This window comes from Bombina bombina, chromosome 2, assembly GCF_027579735.1.
Source record: "Bombina bombina isolate aBomBom1 chromosome 2, aBomBom1.pri, whole genome shotgun sequence".
Lineage (NCBI taxonomy): Eukaryota > Metazoa > Chordata > Amphibia > Anura > Bombinatoridae > Bombina > Bombina bombina.
Window position 1 is genome coordinate 432,389,282 of NC_069500.1, and position 22,544 is coordinate 432,411,825.

At 39.0% G+C, this 22,544-nt stretch overlaps 1 protein-coding gene across 1 annotated transcript; it reads right to left on the minus strand.

Moving 5' to 3' along the window:
- Positions 1 to 6,948: 6,948 nt before the first annotated feature.
- Positions 6,949 to 20,157, minus strand: DRG1 (developmentally regulated GTP binding protein 1). Its single transcript, XM_053702024.1, has 9 exons — positions 19,999 to 20,157; positions 18,840 to 18,963; positions 17,209 to 17,384; positions 13,467 to 13,536; positions 13,216 to 13,385; positions 12,789 to 12,919; positions 11,431 to 11,598; positions 11,202 to 11,324; positions 6,949 to 7,168 (listed from the first exon to the last, which is right to left on the minus strand). Exons 1-9 carry the CDS (start codon positions 20,038 to 20,040, stop codon positions 7,069 to 7,071), a joined length of 1,104 nt encoding a protein of 367 aa, XP_053557999.1. The 5' UTR covers positions 20,041 to 20,157; the 3' UTR covers positions 6,949 to 7,068.
- Positions 20,158 to 22,544: the final 2,387 nt, after the last annotated feature.

Here is a 22,544-nt window from a genome sequence, read left to right on the forward strand (position 1 = left end):
GAACCAAATTAAGACTCCAAGGTGGAGTAGTAGACTTAAACACAGGCCGAATTCTAACCAAGACCTTACAAAAAGAATGAACATCTGGCACATCCGCCTTGTGCAATAAAATAGATAAAGCAGAAATTTGACCCTTTAGGGTACTAGCAGATAAACCTTTCGCCAAACCCTGCTGGAGAAAAGACAAAATCCTAGGAATTCTAACTCTACTCCATGAGTAGCCTTTGGATTCACACCAATACAAATATTTACGTCAAATCTTAAAATAATTCTTCCTAGTTACATGCTTACGAGTCTGAATCATAGTCTCAATGACTGACTGTTCAATCTCCAAGCAGTCAGCTTCAGAAAAACGAGATTTGGATGAAGGAAGGGACCCTGCAGAAGGTCCTTCCTTAATGGAAGACACCAAGGTGGAAGGTAAGACATCTCCACCAGATCTGCAAACCAGATTCTGCAAGGCCACGCCGGAGCAATGAGAATCACTAATGCCCTCTCTTGTTTGACCCGAGCAATGACCCTAGGAAGAGCAAAACGGAGGGAACACATATGCCAGACTGAAAGTCCAAGGAACTGCCAAAGCATCTATCAGAACAGACTGAGGTTCCTTTGACCTCGACCCGTACCTCGGGAGCTTGGCATTCTGACGAGATGCCATGAGATCCAACTCTGGCTGCCCCCAACTGAGAATCAAGCTGGAAAATACCTCTGGATAAAGTTCCCACTCCCCCGGATGAAAAGTCTGTCTGCTCAGAAAATACGCTTCCCAATCGTCCACCCCTGAAATGTGGATAGCAGACAGACAACAGTTGTAAATCTCTGCGCACTGAATAATCTTGGCTACCTCTATCATGGCCAAGGAACTCCGGGTTACTCCCTGATGATTGATGTAAGCCACTGACGTTATGTTGTCCGACTGAAAACTGATAAACTGGGTTGAAGCTAGCTGAGTGTGTGTTAAAGAGGTAGCGCTAAAAGCACAGACAATGTGTGATAAATTGATAATATAAGTCAATAGTGTTAAGATCATGACTAAGATGATAAATTGTAGCAAAATAAAAACTGAGTTAATGTGTGTATATATATATATATATATATATATATATATATATATATATATATATATATATACATATACATACACACACACACATACACACACACAAATTTATTTATTGAAAGCACTAATAATAACAAAGCAGACTAATTTATAAAAGGGACGTCTCCCTGCAATATACATTCCCAGTTAGTAACATAGATAAAAATTAAAATGGCCTGATAAAAAAACAGCATATGCACATATATTAGGTATTGATGCATTATACTATTATATATAGTTTCCACCAATTTTAAACACAGGGGTCCTCTCCGCGTCTAGAAGGAGTTGTGTATAGCTGCTCAGGATCGTCTGGTCACGTTACCTCTTTCTACGTCAGAGTGACTCAGTATCGTGATAGTTTGTTCTTTTGCTGGATCTTCAATATATCGTTCAAAAGCAAAGATAGACTGTAGCGCTACAGATATTGAAATCTAAGATTAGACTTCACAGGATAATGATATGCCAATTTCTGTTAGATAGACAAGTCAGGTTAAAAGTCTACGCGTTTTGCCCCAGACTAGCGCTACAGTCTATCTTTGCTTTTGAGCGATACACTGAAGATCCAGCAAAAGAACAAACTATCACGATACTCAGTTACTGACATAGAAAGAGGTAACGTGACCAGACGATCCGGAGCAGCTATACACAACTCCTCCTAGACGCGGAGAGGACCGACGAGAGGAGAAACGGAAACCGCCAACTGGGGTATATTAGACACTTTTCCTCCTAGACGCGGTAAGAACTGCCGAAAGGAAATTGCAGCACCTATCACCAAGTACGCAAACAAGCTATCCCGAAGACGCGGGAAGGACCACTGAGGAGAAACACACTACAAACAGAAGCATTCCCCAAACTATCAAAAGTAACGTGACCGCTGGGAAGTCTGATACTTTCTAATTAAACACCTCAGTCCGGGGTGTAAGGTACTTTGCCACATAGGCTTAATATCACTGTAGAGACAAAACACTATTGCTCTCTTGCCCTGTGTTTAAAATTGGTGGAAACTATATATAATAGTATAATACGTCAATACCTAATATATGTGCATATGCTGTTTTTTTATAGATTGTGTTTTTTATCAGGCCATTTTAATTTTTATCTATATTACTAACTGGGAATGTATATTGCAGGGAGACATCCCTTTATAAATTAATTAGTCTGCTTTGTTATTATTAGTGCTTTCAATAAATACATTGATAATATATATATATATATATATATACACACACACACACACACACACACACACACACACAAACTCAAAAGTTTTTATATTGCTACAATTTATCATCTTAGTCATAATCTTAACACTATTGACTTATATTATCAATCTATCACACATTGTCCGTGCTTTTAGCGCTACCTCTAACACACACTGTAAATATTTTTTTTTTTTTGAAAATTGGAAGCAGTACAAAATGGCACTCTGCCCACAATCCACAATATACAATTACCCATGACCCCACCGGGTGAGAGTGTCCATTGCAAAGGTCCATAGTTATAGTCTATCCCAATCATACTAGAATTAACCAGGCTCGAAATCCATGGGCAAAGCTATATAAGAGAAGTAGCCAAAGGCCCCTCTATCGGGTGAAGAAATTCACACTGTAAATAATTTATATCATTGGAGGGATTATATAGAGGTCAGCAGGACTTTTATTTCTCTAAGCACTTTGTTTATCCACATTTTATATTGAAGCTAGCTGAGGCCAGACTAGAAAAGCATTGAAAATTGCTCTCAGTTCTAAAACATTTATTGGAAGAATCGACTCCTCCCAAGTCCATAGACCCTGAGCCCTTAATGAACCCCAGACAGCACCCCAGCTTAGCAAACTGGCATCCGTTTTTACAATCACCCAGGCAGGTCTGCGAAAGCAAGTTCCCTGAGAGAGAAGATCCTGAGGCAACCACCATGGAAGAGAATCTCTGGACATCTGATCTAGAACAATCTTTGGGGATAGATCCACATAATCCCCGTTCCACTGCCTGAGCAAGCGTAACTGCTGTGGTCTGAGATGTAACCGAACAAACCGAATGATGTCCATGACTGAAACCATCAGACCAATAACCTCCATGCACTGAGCCACTGACGGCCAAGGAAGGGACTGAAGAGCAAGACACGTATTGGAAATCTTTCATTTTCTTGGTTCTGTCAGCAAAATTTTCATCTCTAGAGAATCTATAATGGTCCCCAAAAATACCACTCTTGTAGCCAGAATTTAAAAACTTTTTCCTAAATTAAACTTCCAACCTTGGGAGCGCAGAAAAGACAACAACTCTGTGTGAGAGTTTGCTAGCTGAAAAGATGGAGCCTGAACTAGAATGTTGTCCATATAAGGAGCCACTGCAACACCCTTCAATCGAAGCACCGGCAACAATCCTCACAGGACCTTTGAAAAAATTCTGGGAGCTGTCGCCAGACCAAAAGGAAGAGCTACAAACTGAAAATGTTTGTCTAGAAATGCAAATCTTAGGAACCTGTGATGATGCCTGTGAATGGAAATATGCAGATACACATCCTTTAGATCCACTGTGGTCATGAACGGACCTTCCTGAACCAAAGGAAGAATGGAACGAATAGTTTCCATCTTGAAAGTCGGAACCCTGAGAAACTTGTTTACACTCTTGAGATCTAAAATAGCTCTGAAAGTCGTTTTTGGGAACGATAAAGAGATTGGAATAAAAACCCAGACTCTGTTCCTGAACCGTAACTGGAACTATCACTCCCATGTTGGAAAGATTCTGAACAAAAAAGAAGAACGCCTCTCCTTTTATCTGGTTTACAGATAACCTGGAAAGAAGAAACCAGCCTCTGGGAGGAAAATCCTGGAACTCCAGTTTGTAACCCTGGGACACAAAATCTACCACCCAGGGATCCTGAACATCTCGAACCCAAGCTTGAGCAAAGAAAGAGTCTGCCCCCGCAAGATACATTCCCAGATCGGGGGCAGACCCTTCATGCTGATTTTGAGTCAGCAACAGGCTTCCTGGACTGTTTCTCCTTATTCCAAGACTGATTTGACTTCCAAGATGGCTTGGACTGTTCCTGCTTGGAGGAAGAAGAGGAAGATTTACCAGAGAAGTTACAAAAGGAACGAAAATTACTCTAACTTCCTTTAGGCCTATTCTGTTTATTTTTGTTTTATCCTGAGAAAGAATGTCCCTTCCCTCCCGTAATATCAGAAATAATCTCAGCCAAACCTTGCCCAAACAAGGTCTTACCCTTGTAAGGAATAGACAAAAGCTTAGACTTAGGGGACACATATGCAGACCAGGATTTTAACCATAAAGCTCTGCGAGCTAAATGGCAAAACCAGAAATTTTAGCTCCCAATTTGATGACCTGCATCAAACCAATATGACGCCGCACTAGTTTCCGTAGCAATACATGCAGCCGGTTGCCATTGATAACCCATGAGAACATAATCTTTTTAAGAAAAGCTTCCAACTTCTTATCCATAGGATCTTTAAAGGAACAGCTGTCCTCAATAGGAATAGTGGTCCTCTTGGTCAGAGTGGAAACTGCTCCCTCCACATTAAGAACCATCTGCCAAGATTCCTTAAAGGGACACTGTACCCAAATTTTTTTCTTTTGTGATTCAGATAGGGCATGACATTTTAAGCAACTTTCTAATTTACTCCTATTATCAGATTTTCTTCATTCTCTTGGTATTTTTATTTTAAATGCAAGAAAGTTTAGATGCCGGCCCATTTTTGGTGATCAACCTGGGTTGTTCTTGCTGATTGGTGGATAAACTCATCCACCAATAAAAAAGTGCTGTCCAGAGTTCTGACTAAAAAAAAGCTTAGATATCTTCTTTTTAAAATAAAGATAGCAAGAGAACGAAGAAAAATTGATAATAGGAATAAATTAGAAAGTGGCTTAAAATTGCATGCTCTATCTGAATCATGAAAGAAAAATTTTGGGTTCAGTGTCCCTTTAATAGAATCAGCAATAGGAAACATCTTCCAAAAAATTGGAGAAGGGAAAAAAGGAATCCCAGCCTTCTCCCATTCTCATGCAATAATATCTGAAACATGATCTGGTATAGGAAAAATTTCCACCAAGGAAAGGACATCAAAAAACTTATTACGTTTACTAGATTTCTTAGGAATAACCATGACCGACGCCTCAGAGTCATCCAACGTAGCCAAAACCTCCTTGAGTAACAAATAGAGGTGCTCTAGCTTAAACCTAAAGGAAACAACCTCAGGTTCAGAAGAAGGATTTACACTATCAGAATCTGAGATCTCACCCTCAGATGCTACTGAAGTATCTTTCTCCTCAGACTTATTAGAAGAAATACTAGACACAATTGCAACAGAATCAGAAACCTTATACTTCCTCTTGCGCTTCCTCTGCAACATAGGAAAAGCAGATAAAGCCTCAAATACTGCCGAGGATATATGGGTAGCCATATCCTGCAAGGAAAAAAAAAAAAAATCAACCTGAGACTAAACACAGGGCACTGCAGAAGATTGGGACGTATGAGGAGAAAGCTGCAGATTAGCCTGAACAGGAGACTCCTGAACAACATCCGCCCTAGACAATGAAGGCTCAGAATCAAAAAAAAGTCTATCGTTGTAATGTAATGTTCTCTCAATACAAGAGGAACAAAAAGGGATAGGAGGCTCAACATTAGTATTTTTAACATAGAGAACAAGCAACAGCTTGCAGGGCCTCTTGGTCCATCTTATTCCAAAGGAAAAAACAATTAATAAAAAATTCAAATCAGAATTTTAATGAAACAAAAAAGAAAAACATTACTGTCCCTTTAAATTTTAAACAGACCTTTTTTTTTTTTTTAGAAACTGCTGAGGTGCCTAACTGACCTCTTTGCTGCCGGAAACAAAGTCAGAAAATGATCCGGACCCCCATACAGCCGCACTGGAGAGAACGCTGAACCACCTCTGAGGAGCTATGCAACAGAGCTGCAACATCCAGGAACAACAGGAAACAGCCAAAAGGGCACCAAAAACGTCCTTGCTATCTCAGATAAGCCCACCTATTGTGGACGTGGCCTAACAAACCTCTCGGTAGCCATTAATATACAAACAAAAAACCATGTACACCAAAGTGAAAACATAATAAACTGAGCCTCCAAACATCCCCAGTGCCTGCAAAATTGTCATACAATAAACCGTTAACCTAGAAGGCTGATTGTATATTTAGATAGAATTAACTGTCAAAGTGCCAAATTCTCCTATATCAAAACAAGGAAAGAAATAGGCACTTGCCTCAAAAATCTGTCCGGCAACAGTACAGCTCACTTAGTATGAGAGGGGCTTCCAACCTCACATGGACCTGTGGAAAAAAGGCTGAGTAAACTTACTCAAACATTCAACCAAGGACAGCATTAAATTACTTGGGAGGCCCAGTGGGGCCCACAAGTTCCCAAATGCTTAAAAGACACCAACTTGCTCTACTGAAGAGACTGACATGGACAACGGCTATACCCCAAAGAAAACCAGAGCAAACTTGCTCTGCTTAAAAAATAAACTCTTAATTGAAGAATCAGACACCTAACTTTACCCCTCCTTGCAATTGATACAAGCAAAGAGAATGACTGGGGATTGTGGGTAGGGGGGAGTGGTATTTAACAGCTTTTGCTGGGGTGCTCTTTGCCTCCTCCTGCTGGTCAGGAGTGATATTCCCAACAGTAATTAAGATGATCCGTGGACTCACTGCGTCATTAGAAAGAAAAGTGACTTTATTCTCACTTTAAGTTGAGCCGTACATTAAAGACTTGAGAAATTGTGTTAGAATGGATCACTCATTGGCATTACAATAGTACAGAACCTTTTTATGGGAAACTAAATAGCTTTTCACACAAAATACCAGGACACAAATTTGATAATGAAATGAGAATATTTATTGAACTTTAGGCTGAACAATATTTACAGATGAAAGACATGCTGAGCTGCTTGCTACATGTTCATAATTTGCTTGGGTGTGCAAAATAAAATGGATTATTTCTTCACAATTTGAATTACATCCTCGTCTTCCATCAAATGGTCTTTGCCAACTTTTTGAGGATTATGTTTCACAGATGATCCCCATACAAGTGCACTGAGGAGAAAAATAAATCATTTACACTATTTGTATAATGTTCCACTGATACAGCCATGGTGCGTGTATGTATGTATTTATGTGTGCATGTGCAGGTGCGTGCGTGCGCGTGGATGTGCGTGCGTGGATGTGCGCGTGCGTGGATGTGCGCGTGCGTGGATGTACGTGTGCGCGGATGTACGTGTACGTGCGTATGGATGTACGTGGGCGTGCGTATGGATGTACGTGGGCGTGCGTATGGATGTACGTGGGCGTGCGTATGGATGTACGTGGGCGTGCGTATGGATGTACGTGGGCGTGCGTATGGATGTACGTGGGCGTGCGTATGGATGTACGTGGGCGTGCGTATGGATGTACGTGGGCGTGCGTATGGATGTACGTGGGCGTGCGTATGGATGTACGTGGGCGTGCGTATGGATGTACGTGGGCGTGCGTATGGATGTACGTGTGCATGTATGGAGAGTGGGACATGCTGTATTTACTATATTGAAGTAAAGGGATAGAAAGTCTATGAATGCAAGAATATGTGAGAAGGTGAATGAAAGCAATTGTGATCATGCCAGAGAGGAAGTTTAGAATTAGCCCTAGAAACAGATCTATGATCAGCAGTGGACAGCATTATTATACACAGGGGTGACTTTATGAGGGTGTATCTGAATGTGTGTTTAACTGAAGAGGTGAAAGCACTTTGAAGCTAGCGATTCTGAAGGTTGTAGTAAGTGTAGATGTGTGTGTAACAGCAGATGCTAAAGAGGATCGTGAGGGTCTAAGGATGCAAGTGACAGATGTGATGGTGGGTAAGGTGCATGTGCAGGTGTAATCTAGTCTCACACCAGCTGGTAAGTAGGACCATATTATTTATATCTCTAAATGTATGAGTGTCGTGAGAGAAAGATTAAAGTGACAGCACATGTTTAACTTTCAGGATTCAGATTGAGCATACAATACAATAAGCAACTTTACAATTCACTCCTATAATCAAATATTTTTTCTCTTGGTATCTTTTGTTGGAGAATAAATTTAGGTATGCTCAGGCTCATTGTAGCATAGGAACATGTGTTGTCATGTTTATGTATTAAAACTCATTAATATAAGACAGCAATATGTTCACAATAGATCTTCAAATGTTATGTGTTAACTTACTGTTTCATTATTGGTCCACTACCTTGAAAAAGCCGTACGCATATAGCGAAACTTACGTTGGTACTTTGGAATCTCTATTGCCACCACTCTTCTAAAAACAATGTGGTTACCAGGACAGGTATTGAGGGTTTGACATTTATTGGATTGGGGTTAAGCTTAAAGGGACAGTCTACACCAATTTTTTTCTTATTTAAAAAGATAGATAAGCCCTTTATTACCCATTCCACGGTTTTGCATAACCAACACAGTTATATTAATATATGTTTTACCTCTGTGATTACCTTGCATCTAAGCCTCTGCAGACAGTCTAAGTGCTTTTGACAGACATGCAGTGTAGTCAGTGAAGACTCCTAAATAACTCCATGGGAGTGAGCACAATGTTATCTATATGACACATATGAACTAACACTGTCTAACTGTAAAAAACTTTCAAAATGCTCTGAGTTAAAGGGACACTGTACCCAAATTTTTACTTTTGTAATTCAGAAAGAGCATGCAATTTTAAGCAACTTTCTAATTTACTCCTATTATCAATTTTTCTTCGTTCTCTTGCTATCATTATTTGAAAAAGAAGGCATCTAAGCTTTTTTTTTTGTTTCAGTACTCTGGACAGCACTTTTTATTGGTGGATGGATTTATCCACCAATCAGCAAGGACAACCCAGGTTGTTCACCAAAAATGGGCCGGCATCTAAACTTACATTCTTGCATTTCAAATAAAGATACCAAGAGAATGAAGAAAATTTGATAATGGGAGTAAATGAGAAAGTTGCTTAAAATTTCATGCACAATCACGAAAGAAAAATTTTGGGTAGTGTCCCTTTAAGATGCGGTTTTCAACGGTTTAGAAATCAGTTTGAGCCTAGCCAGCTTTAGCTTTTCAAAAATACCACCAAGAGAACAAAGCAAATTTGATGATAAAAGTAAATTGGAAAGTTCTTTAAAATTGCATGCCCTATCTGAATCATGAAGGTTTAGTTTTGACTTTACTATCCCTTTAAGACATTTGGCAGGCTATTTTACCACAGATCCATTACAAAATTTGTTATACCGCTCCACAGATACCTGAGTAACTATTAATGTGAGAGTATTATGTGTGGCTTTTTAACATTTTATATGTATTTTAATAAAAATATATTTTACTCAAGCAGCGGTCTGCGTTTGGAGTTATACTGGAAGCCTGGCAGTATAAAACCAGGTGTGCGTCTGAACCCAGAGCCTGGTTGGCTCTTCAAAGTGTGAGTAGCCCCCGGGAGGGACCACTGTAGTGAATAATATCTTTATCAAACATATTGCACTATATTGCATTTGTTTTTATTTTGGAGGAAACCCTAATTCACCAAGAGGAAGGAGAAATTACACGGATTACACATATCCTTAAATTGGAATATATATTTTCCGTTAATATAGTTTGTAATTTAATCTAATCACTTTTTATTTTATTGGATATTAAGACTGAGTATGTGTGGTGCAGATGTTTGTTCAGTTAGTAGTTTTTCTGTCAGTTAATGTAAAATGGCAGCTGTCAGTAAAGAAGCTCAACAAAGACTGATTATTCTTAAGCAGTTTGTTACAAGGTCTTTTTATATCAACACATGCACAGCGTTTGCCACAATGTTAGCAGCAATGTTGTAGATTGTGGAAACCACTGCTGTCATAGACCGTGTTAAAGTGACAAATAAGTTAAAATTAAAAGTTTATGATTTAGGTAGAGCATTCATTTTTTATTTTTTTTTATTTTTTTTTTAACAAATTTCTGGTTTACTTCTATTATTTATTTTGCTTTGTCCTCTTGCTATCCCTTGTTGAAAAGCATACCTATATAGGCTAAGAAGCAGCAATTAAAAGGAACCCAATTTTTTTCTCTCATGATTCAGATAGGTTAAGCAATTTTCTAATTTACTCCTATTATCAATTTTTTCATTCTCTTGCTATCTTTATTTAAAAAGCAGGAATGTAAAGCTTAGGAACCAGCCCATTTTAAGTTCATCACCCTGGATAGCACTTGCTTTATTGGTGGCTACATTTAGCCACCAATAAGCAGGTGTAACCCAGGTTCTGAACCAAAAATAGGCCGTCTCCTAAGCTTTACATTCCTGCTTTTTAAATAAAGATAGCAAAAGAATGAAGAAAAATTGATAATAGGAGTAAATTAGAAAGTTGCTTAAAATCTGAATCATGAAAAGAAGAAAAAAAATAGGTTTAGTATCCCTTTAATTACTTGGAGCTAGCTGCCGATTGGTAGCTACACAAATATACCTCATTAGTTCACCAGATGTGTTCAGCTAACTCCTAATAGTGCATTGCTGCTCCTGTGCCTACTTAATTTTATTTCTTCAACAAAGGATACACAGAGAACAAAAGTCAATCTGAGAATAGATGTAAATGGGGAACGTTGCTTAAAATGGTTTGCTCTATCATACTCTTGACTGTTTAATCTTGACTTTTTTTATCCCTTTAAAAAACACATACACACTCCAAAGCTCTGAAAAGCCTACCTTATCAATTGAGCAAAGTAAAATAGATTACAGGAGTAAATTGGAAAGTTGTTTAAAATTACTTTCTATCTAAACCATGAAAGTTTCATTTTGACTTTACTGTACCTTTAAATGTTACATGAACAGTGTAAAGATCATACAACTGCTTCCAATACCAAAATCTCTCACTTGGCAAATTTGTAGCAATATGTTTATTGCATGTTTAATATGTGAAAATACAGCAAGAATCAAAATTATCTTAGTATGTTGGATTATTAAACGTGTGTCTTCTCTGTGCACTCCCCCCCCCCCAAAATAAAAAGCAATAAAGAAAAAAAAATAGAATTAAAAATACATTACATCCTGTAACCACAGGCAAAGCTTTTTCTGAAACTCCCCACAGAAGTCACTTACTATTTAAACTCCTTCATCAGGTTCTTGTGAATTTTGAGGCAGAAATCTTCTACTGTAGTGTGAGAATCTGGTAGCACCACTGGAGAACTGTAATCTGGTAGCTGTCCCTTCGGCTTGGTGTAACTGTAAAAAAACATTTATTCAGAGGCAAAAAGGGGAGACAAAAAGGCAAAATGGCTAAAAAGTACAAATCCAAGTACTGCAAGTTTTGGAACAGCAAGCTACTCACATTCGCACCAGCCGCAAGTAATCCCAGATCTTCTCTAAAAGGTCATCAAAGTTCCAGCGATGGTGGGCTGAGATTGGCACGCAGTGGGGCACCTTGTAAATTACATCCAGCTCCTCCAAAGAGATCTGGTCAATCTTATTTAGCACATAGATACAGGGGATGTAAACTCTGTAATGATCAAACAGGGTTATCGTGATTTTTCCCCCTTAAAATCAGGAGCATCTAGGAGCAACAATAGCCCAGCCATGAAGTGGAAGACCAAGCAAATTCACAGAGCAGGGCCACCAAGAGCTGAAGCTTATAGTGTGTAAAAATGGTCTACCATCTTTTGTATCACTCACTACAGAGTTCCAAACTGCCTCTGGAAGCAGAAGAACTGAGCCAAATATGTTACAGTTTTACATTGTGCCTTGATAGTCTAATAAAAAAAATTATTTTAATGTATTGGTGCTGTGGACAATGTATATTTTGTGATGTCTTTAATGGCAAGCAGAGACCCTTGTTTTCACACCAATACAAAGACAAATACTGTTGCTGAACCATATTACTTTAAGAAGTGTGCCTCAGGAGATTCATGAAATGGGTTTCCATGGCTGAGCAGCTGTACACAAGCCTCACATGCACAATGCCAAACATCGGCTGGATTGGTGTAAAGCTGCCACCACTGGACTTTGAAGCAGTGGATAAGTTTCCTCTAGAGTGATAAATCCCACTTCACTATATGGCAGTCGGACAGAATAATAAGGGTGTGAAGGATGCCAGGAGAACACTACCTACTGGAATGCATAGTGCCTACTGTATGCATAGTGCCTAAGTTTGGTGAAGAAGGGATAACTATCTAGACTGTTTTTCAGTGTTTGGGCTAGGCCGCTTACTTCCAACGAAGGGTCTTCTTAATGCTACAGGATTAAAATGTCGTTTTAGACAATTGGGTACTTCCAACTTTGCAGCAACAGCTTGGGGAAGGACCTTTTCCTGTTCCAGCATGACTGTATCCCTGTGCACAAAGTGAGGTCTATGAAGACATAATTTGACAAGTTTGTTGTACAGGAACTTGAGTGGACGGCACAGAGCCCAGACCTCAACCCCATTGAACACCTTTGGGATGCTGATAGCGAGCCAGACCTTCTCATCAGTACCTGACCTCACAAATGCTCTTTTGGCTGAATGGGCAGAAGACTAGCGGCAAAAGGGGGGGGGGGGGGTTGATGTTCAGCTGTCAACTTACATTGGGCCATATAGTGTAGAAAGGCTAACAAGTATAGACTTAGGTTGTACAAAACAACACACATGAAATGTTAACAAAAGCTTTCCAAAATGCATGAATAGGTTTTGATAGACCACATACTGATACATACCGGTTTCCCTCCACAACATCAATCAGGTCATCAGCAGTGGCATCACTACGCAGGGTGATGTCAGCATTGTGGATTTTGTACTCAGCCAAGATGCTCTTGACAGTTTCATTGTCCAATTCACTCTGAGCACACTAGTATATTAAAAAAAAAAAAACACAAATAAAAAAGTGGCCTCTCTCTAAAATCTCTATCACTAAAACTAATTTAGCTGAACCCACCTGCTCACCTAAGCTTCATTTTAGATATTTTGAAATGCTCACATTATTGGAGTAAAGCAAGATTTAGATGTTAACACCCTCTTGCCTTTGTATACTATTGTGTTTGTTCCTGCTTTCTTTAGCCTATCACAAAAGTAATTCAATGTCCCTGTGCCTTGCATCTGAAAACCTTCCTTTGTGATGATACTTAAATATTACTATAAACTTACTGTAGCAGTGAGGTTAATTCCTCCTTTGTCCTTCTTTTTAAATCCAATATTTGGAGGCTTCTTGTTTAGACGGATACCGAAACCCTCCAGTTCATTCTCAATAATCTTCTTGTGTCCCAAAGGCTTAAGCACATCCAGAACAATAAGGATTAGATTGCACGTACGAGCAACTGCAGAAATGAAGGACCACAGCTATCAACAACTTGTACCTAACAGTAAACCAAACAAACATCTAATAAACTAACACACACCTGCAATGACCTGACGACCTCTGCCCTTTCCGTCCTTTGCTCCTTCAATGATTCCAGGCAGGTCGAGAAGCTGACAAAGAAAATCAAAAATTGAAACTTTTGATTAGAAGTCTGAGTACTTGTAGATGTTTCAAAAACATTGTGAATGTTTTTGGGGTTTGTTTGTTTTTTCCCGTTTTTTGTTTTTTGATAGCCTTATGCTTAAAAGTGAAAGTCAACCCTAGTGTTTGTGAAACAATAGGATTGAGCATTGAAACAAATAAAGGGGACTTTCATTCATGAAGTATAACATAATTCATGCAGAAAACTCCTTTATTTGTTTCAAGTGATCCACATTCTGAGATGCTCAGGCAGCCCACAGCAGAAATTTATTTTGCTAAGGAGGTGACATTTTCACCTCTTAGCCAATAGCGTGCGGGAAATCTGGCTCCCAAAGGGTGCCAAGCCGGATTTACCGCACGGCTATTGGCTAAGAGGTGAAAACGTCACCTCTAAAGCAAAACGATCTGGCGTGGGCTGCCTTAGCAGCTCAGAACGGCGATCGCTTGAAACAAAGGAGCTTTCTGGATGAAGTATCTTATACTTCATGAATTAAAGTCCCCTTTATTTATTTCAATAGTCAATCCTAGTGTTTTAAAAACGCTAGGGTTGACTTTTACTTTAAAGGACCATTACAATGCAGTAGAATAACAAACCTATAATTAAAAACCAATGCAAAAGCACTTAGTTTGAATTTCAAACAAGTAGTGGATTTTTTTATGACAATTTTCACCAGTAGCCAATTACAAAATGCATATGCAGATATACTGTGAACTCAGTAGGAGCTGGCGCCTTACAATAGTATGCATACAAAAACATTTTGTAGATTTTCATAATTTAAGTGAACTGGAACGTTGTTTACAATTGTGTGCTCTGTCATTTTGACTTTAGTGTTTCTTTATTCATTATTTGGTTTATTGTTAAATGGATACTGAACCCACATTTTTTCTTTAATGACTCAGAGCATACAATGTTAAGCAACTTTCTAATTTACTTCAATTATCAATTTTTGTTTGTTCTCTTGGTATCTATTTGAAAAAGCAGGAATATAAGCTTAAGGGCTGACTTATTTTTGGTTCAGAACCCTAGGTAGCACTTGCAACCAATCAGCAAGCGCTACCCAGTGTTCTTAACCAAAACTAGGCCAGCTCGTAAGCTTATATTTCTGCTTTTTCAAATAAAAAGATACCAAGAGAACAAAGAAAAAAATTAATAGGAGTAAATTAGAAAGTTGCTTAAAACTGCATGCTCTATCTGAATCATGAAAGAAAAAAAATTGGGTTCAGTATCCATTTAAGTAGCACAACAATTGTTTCAACTAATTTTTTTATTTAAAATAAAACAAAGGTTTTCACATTGTATGGCCCTGCCAACAGTATACAGACAATAATAAATCAAAACTTTGGGGTTTATGTTGCTGTAATGGAAATTTTTCCCCCTCTGGGCTTAAACTACTTTACATGCTGGAAGTAATCTAGATTTGAGCAGAAGCTACTAGCCATGTCCTTTTGAGTTATTCTGTTGAATCACCTTTTCTACAACAGAGATTTATTTAAAAACGTGACATGTCAGAACCCCTGCTAACCAATAAGGAAATGTAAAGTGGCACTGTAGATATAGATTGAGGGGAGTGTTGAGTGTTCTAATTGTAATAACATGAGTATGGGCAAACATTTTTTCATCCCAGGACTGGGAAGAAATTTGCCATCAAAGGTTTTTATACCAGCAATACAGATTTTCCATTTATATTATTAAATGCTCATGTGGGCGGAGCTATATTGGCAAGACCACCAGGACTGTTTGTGATAGGATAACAGAACATAAGTCCAACATCTGCACCAAAAAATGTAAAAAAAAAAAAAAAAAACTATTGCTGAGCATGGTTTACTTGTTGGACATAACATTAGTCAGCTTAGGTTACAAATCATTGATCACATTAGCCCACTAAGGAGAGGAGGTGATAGAAAGTTATACTTAAAGGGACATTAAACACTAACTGAATCCAAGATAGAATGATGCATTCAAACAAAAGATTAGTCTGAGAATAGCATGTAGATGATTTTTTTTTTAAGTTAGCTGTTTAAATATTGACAAAATAAGTGTAAAGTTTTAGTATCTATAAAATAATGGGAGCTGCCATGTTCTAACTTAGGTTATCTTCTCTGCTGTGGCCAATAAGGGACAGTACATGTATGAAGTGGAGGTTTTGGTGTAGAGCCTCAGACAGATTCCCACCACATCTATTTCACATTGTGCAAGACTGTTTTGTATTACTATAGATTGAGGGCAGAACAGAATATAGCTTAGAGAGCACAATGTAAAATATAAATCTAGGCAAAGAGAAAAGAAAAGTGACAGTATAATAGCACTCATGAAGTACTCAATAAAGTATGTATAAGTAATGTGACAAGGAAGATCACCTAAATCAGGGATCTAATAAAACTTAACATTTTAATTAGGATAGATAAAATAATGTGGATACGGTGTGAATATATATATATATATATATATATATATATATATATATATATATATATATATATATATACATACACACACACACAAAGGGTAACCACATCCACTGAAAATATTCTAAATACTAAATAGAACCGTAAGCCCCAGAGCTCGGTGCAAACAAACCAAAGCTAATGAATTGCAAGGAAAATTACCTAAAAAGGGGGATTGACCCCGCCACAATATAACTGAAAAATGCAATATGGAGCAGAAGTAAGCACGGCTCTGTGTGACTGAGGTATAGATCAGGGTATAACCCAAATATAACCAATTATCACTGTTAAGAAACTATAGAAGTAGATGTTGTCCCCAAATAGTTGATTTCAGCCAGCTCTGCTCGCCTACATGGATACATTGTATCAAACCCTCAGCCTACAGGTTTTTATACATTTGTAACTGTTTACTGTACATGTAAAGTCAGTCTCTCCCGGGAACGCCACAGTAATAGTCATTGAAAAATAGATGAACTTTAATTCATCATTTTCATAGCATTACTTTGTTTTTCCTGAAATTTATCAGGGTATAACCCAAATATAACCAATTATCACTGTTAAGAAACTATAGAAGTAGATGTCCCCAAATACGCTAAGGCGTATTTGTGGACAACATCTACTTCTATTGTTTCTTAACAGTGATAATTGGTTATATTTGGGTTATACCCTGATCTATACCTCAGTCACACAGAGCCGTGCTTACTTCTGCTCCATATTGCATTTTTCAGTTATATTGTGGCGGGGTCAATCCCCCTTTTTAGGTAATTTTCCTTGCAATTCATGAGCTTTGGTTTGTTTGCACTGAGCTCTGTGGCTTACGGTTCTATTTACTATTTAGAATATTTTCAGTGGATGTGGGGTGATCTTCCTTGTCAAATTACTTATACATACTTTATAGAGTACTTCATGAGTGCTATTATACGGTCACTTTTCTTTTCTATTTGCCTCTATTAACCACTGACAGTTAGCACCCCCTTTAATCATTTATTGATAATTAATTCTATTTGGACAAATCTATATGTTAATATCATGTAGTGTATGAGGGAATATTATTCTTAATTATCTGATAAAACTAATAAGGGGTCTTTTTACTTGCTTTGAACTTCCCACCTTAATAATTTACATTTAAAAATATAAATCTATACTGATGTATGCTTTATATAGCTTGCAAAAGATTTTGCAAGGTGGTTCTTCACCTGTATCTTCGCTCCTTTGTATCTCACAACTCCGGGTACTGTGGTAAGTGTTGTGAATTCATAGGCTGCTACTTCAGAGTAAACTCCAGCTAAGTTACTGAGCAGTGTAGACTTTCCTACAGACGGGAAACCAACAAATCCAATGCGAGCATCTCCAGTCTTTGCAACATCAAAACCTGAAGAAAAAAAAAAAAAAAAGTTCCTGAGATTTATGGAATGAAACGCATAGTATCCTTTGTTCCCTCTGTGGTCCTGCTCCTGAATATTTCTCACTGTCAATGCTGGAATCCAATAAAACTATTTGCACTGGTCCATCCTGGTGCAGCAACAGACATGTTATTTGATGCTGTACAGCTTGATTAATAGCTGAAGAAACCAGTGTGCTGAGTATGGTGTGTGATACAAGGGCAAAAGCAGCGGTTTCAGTGCCAGGATAGCATTGTTTTCCATAAGTGTAACATGGAGTAAAGTGAGAAGCAGTGTAAAAGGGATAGCATGGCATAGTTGCTAAGGAAAATATATACCTGCAGCAATAGGCTAGAATCCTATTAGAAATTAAAAACAAAGTACATAATATGCAGATTTAGAAAGATACCATAGATGCTAAAGGTAGTCTCAATATTGCCAATTGCTTTTGGTTTACTGAGCACCATTTATAAGCATCTTGTGCACGATGACTCCTGGAAAGTCAAGGGACATGAAACCCAACATTTTTTTTCACAATTTTGGCAGTGCATGCAATTTAAAGGGATACTAAACTCGTTTTTATTTTAGATATCAGACAGAGCATGCAATGTTAAGCAACTTTCTAATTTACTCCTATTAGCAATTTCTCTTCATGCTCTTGCCATCTTTATTTAAAAAGTAGGAATGTAAAGCTTAGGCTCAGCACCCTGGATAGCGCTTGCTTATTGGTGGCTACATTTAGCCTCTGAAATAAAAATGTGCCAGCTCCTAAGTTTTACATTCCTGCTTCTTTTCTTTTTTTACATAAAAGATAGCAAGAGAGCGAAGAAAATATGATAATAGAAGTAAATTAGATAGTTGCTTAAAATCACATGCTCTGTTTGAATCAATAAAGAAAACATTTGGGTTTAGTATCCCTTTAAATAAAAAAAAACTTTCCAATTTACATCTATTAACTAAATTGCTTTGTTCTCTTACTATCCGTTGTTGAAAAGCTTACCTAGGTAAGCTTAGGAGCAGTAATAAATTACTGGGAGCTAGCTGCTAATTGGTGGCTGCGCACATATGCCTCTTGTCATTGGCTAACGTGATGTGTTCAGTTAGGTCCAGTAGCCTATTGCTGCTCCATCAACAAAGTATACCAGCAGAAATATGCCAATTTAAAAATAGAAGTAAATTATTGGAAAGTTGTTTAAAATGTTATGCTCTATCTGAATCGTTATAGAAACAGTTGGCTTTCCTGACCTTTTTAAGTAATTTAAAGCAACAAAAAAAAAAATCAACTTAGGACAAGGTGTAAAACGGATCCTGCTTTTTTATAGTGCAATGAAATCAAAGGAGTTGTTACTGCTTTGCGTGAACTAAGTGGTCTCTGGGAAATGTCATGCCAGGCATTAGAAGCAGAGTAATATTACTAAGTTAACATGGGCAGAAACCATATATACCTTCTCCAGGTCCACCTCCTCCACCTCCCTTTGGAGTGATGAGCTCCCGCCTTAGTTTAGCTAGACGTGCCTTAAGAAGCCCCAGGTGATGTGCTGTTGCTTTATTTTTTTGGGTCCGGGCCATCTGCAGGTGTAAAATGAGTGTTATCATAGTCTCAATACCCTGTAGATCACCATGAAACTTCTTTCTCCTCAGTCACTAGTAGTTACTTCACAATCTATAGCAGGCTAGTTCAAACTAAAGCCCTCTGGCCCAGTGCGCTTTGATGCCAACTTGTCCACCAAACACAACTCTGTCTTTCTTCCTCCATCAGAAACTTGTGAATGCATTCTATATGTTTGTGTGTGTATATTTATTACACTTACCTTGATAAATTATTGCTTTTACTTCATTACTAGTTTTAATATATTCCCAGGACCTTCAAGTAAATAAAAATTGTAATATGGCAATTCATTTTAAAAGGCTGGTCTACCCGACACACAAAATTTGTGCCCGTCACTCACTACCTTTCAACCTTTTCCCAAATCTCTAATGAATCATGCAATTCATTCCCTTTAAGGGACAGTGTACTCAAAACAATGCTTTCATCCATGTGAAAGAGCAACATATAAGCATCATGTTTTTTCCCATGAAAATGTGAAATTACAGCCCCTTATGTAAGATAGCTTTTACCTCATTTATACAGATAATAAATGTTGTTGACATGCTGATCTCTCTCATAGATACTAGAAAAGTTGTTACTGCTTTGTCCCTTTAAAGTTTCCTAAGCAGTCTCCATATGCCTCTAGTTAAAAAATACATTTTGTCTAAGACATTACTAATAACCAGTCTTCAAGCGGCACAGTTTCCAATCTCCCTAGACTCCAGCACTTACTCTCCAGTATTCGAACAGCTGCCAACCATTCATTCTCTACGTTTTGTTTCCCCAAGAACCTCCACATGCCACCCTTAAATCCAGCGTTTCCCCTCATATAAGGATGAGTCCTAGCCCCCATCAGATTCCCGGCAACCATTTCACAGTTTCAGTGATTTGACTAGGTCCAAAGTCATCCCCAATTATCTCTCCAGCAGTTTCCCCTTATCCTCCCCACGTGCTGATCATGAGCAGCGAATAGCTCGCTAGCAGAAAAACTATCAATACCCCATAAAAACAGTCACCTCGGACTCTATCTCGGCGATCTTAGCCAGAGTCCCGCTCATGGTGTGTACGGACCAGTCCCCTCAAAACCAGAAACAGGCCTAGAGTACCCAGGACCCTAAACTCCAGCACACACTGCGCAAACGCACGTCGGGTGACGTCACGTCAAAGCTGCGAACAGCTGACTAGTACCAGAGAGAATATGGAGACACTCTGGCTGCTCTTCAGGGCTTAATACCCGCCAGCTCTATGGTGAAAGCACTCACTGGACTTCAGCATTCTTAGAACCAACAATACTTTAAAAATAAAGTATTGTTGGTTCTAAGAATGCTGAAGTCCAGTGAGTGCTTTCTCCTATCTACTTTATGATTATTCCTACAGAGCACCCTGGCGGATGTTGGAAGTTTGTGAGTGTGCATATACCTCCCCTTTGAATATCTGGCTATATATATACATTTGTAACTGTTTACTGTACATGTAAAGTCAGTCTCTCACGGGAACGCCACAGTAATCGTCATTGAAAAATAGATGAACTTTAATTCATCATTTTCATAGCATTACTTTGTTTTTCCTGAAATTTACCTTATTAGCCGCTCATTTTCAGTATTGTTCCGTCCGCCCGCCATTTTTGCTGTTTGAGTGACAGTTTTGACAGTGACAGTTTGTGAAACTAGGATTTACCAGTGGAAAAAATAAAGGGGACTTTCAGTCATGGTCATGCAGCCCACAGCAAAACACTATTTTGCTCTGAGGTGACATTTTTATCTCTTAGCCAATAGTGTGCTTACTATCCGGCATGGCGCCAGTTGGTCCGCACGGCTATTGGCTAAGAGGTGGAAACATCACCTCACTAAAAAAGTGTTCCGCCATGGGCTGCCTGAGGAGTTCAGTGCGGCAAACACTTTAGACAAATAAAGGAACTTGACTGAAAGTCCCCATTATTTGTTCCATTGGTAAAGCCTAGCGTTTCACAAACGCTAGGATTTACCATCACTTTATAGCAGCCCTGTCAGTACCAATTGTACAAACTGCTGAGAAAATAATGTTCCCACAGCACAGCCTTCAACAGCGTTCTATAATATTCCGCGACACATAAGAATGCTGGACTGCATCACTTCCGGTGATGTAGAATCAGATGTTGGACCACATATTCGTGAGCTCTGGGGCATCACCACATTCCAATCGCCACAAGTCTGTCAGTTCAGCCAAGTCTGACCAAAAATTGAATCACTGTGCATGCGCTCCACCGCAGAAGCTAATTTCTACAACGGAACTGCTTGCTAACCACACATATATATATGATGGGCACTGTAATTCCCCCATCTTCACTTTTTTTCCCCTCTGACTGGTTCAAGGGGGGCACCCCCCACCGATCTTCTGGCATCCACCCAAGTGCACCTTTACCCTCATTGAACCCCGAGGCGGAGGCAAAAAAGATAGTGAAGATGGAGGAATTACAGTGCCCATCATATCACATCATATAACACACCTCCAACAGCTGATTCTGCGTCACCGGAAGTGACACGGTCCAGCATTCTTATGGGTTGTGAAAAATTATAGAACAAAGGCAGCACACCGCCTTGGCACCTGCTCACACAGTCTTAAAGGGGCAGGCACACAAACCTTTAGTGGGTAAACTCACACCACACTCACAGTTTTAAAGGGAGCAATAGCAGTAAGCATCCTCACGCAACACACACACAGCCTTAAAGGGACACTCTGTCTTAAAGGGACAGGGGCACATGCACACACTCAGCACTCACAGCCATTAAAGGGACAACTTGCACAACACGCACACAGTCTTAAAGGGACAGATCACAGTAATGTTCACACAGCGCAACCTTAAAGGTCAGCTTTGCACCTGCTCATCGTAAAGGGGAAGGTACGCACAACCTTTTTTTGGGTAAACTCACACCACATACAGAGTCTTAAAGGGAGTGATAACATTATGCATCTGTACGCAACGCACACAGTCTTAAAGGGACACTCTGTTTTAAAGGAACAGGTGCAGTGCACACACACACACACAAACACATCACTCACCGCCTTTAAAGGGACAACTTCCACCACATGCACAGAGTCTTAAAGGGACAGATCACAGTAATGTTCACACAGCACAACCTTAAAGGCAACTTGGCATTTGCTCACAGACTTAAAGGGGAAGGCACACACAACCTTTAGTCGGTAAACTCACACCACAAGCAGTCTTAAAGGTAGCGATAACAGTATGCATCCGCACGCAATGCATACTGAGTTAAAGGGATGCTTTGTCTTAAAAGTCCCGGGACACGTACACACACAGCACTCATAGCCTTTAAAGGACAACTTGCACCACACGCACACAGCCTTAAAGGAACAGCTCACACCATGTACAGTCTTTAAGGGACAGGCACATAGGCTTTTAAGCACACCCAAATGCACAGAGCCTTAAAGGGGCTCTCAGGCTTAAAGTGACAGACACACACAGCCTTTAAAGGGGTAGCTCACACCACAAGCACACAGTCTTAATTTTAAAGGTGCACAAACACAGCACACACAGCCTTAAAAGCACAGATCACAGTATGCT

Bases quoted from the DNA above. Each gene is read 5' to 3' on its own strand.
- DRG1 (XM_053702024.1), bottom strand. From the start codon at position 20,040: ATGAGCGGGACTCTGGCTAAGATCGCCGAGATAGAGTCCGAG. The intron at 17,385-18,839 runs GTATATATGGTT...TTTTTTCTTCAG, and splicing joins AGGAGGTGGACCTGGAGAAG to GTTTTGATGTTGCAAAGACT. The intron at 11,599-12,788 runs GTATGTATCAGT...TGATCATTACAG, and splicing joins GATGTTGTGGAGGGAAACCG to AGTTTACATCCCCTGTATCT.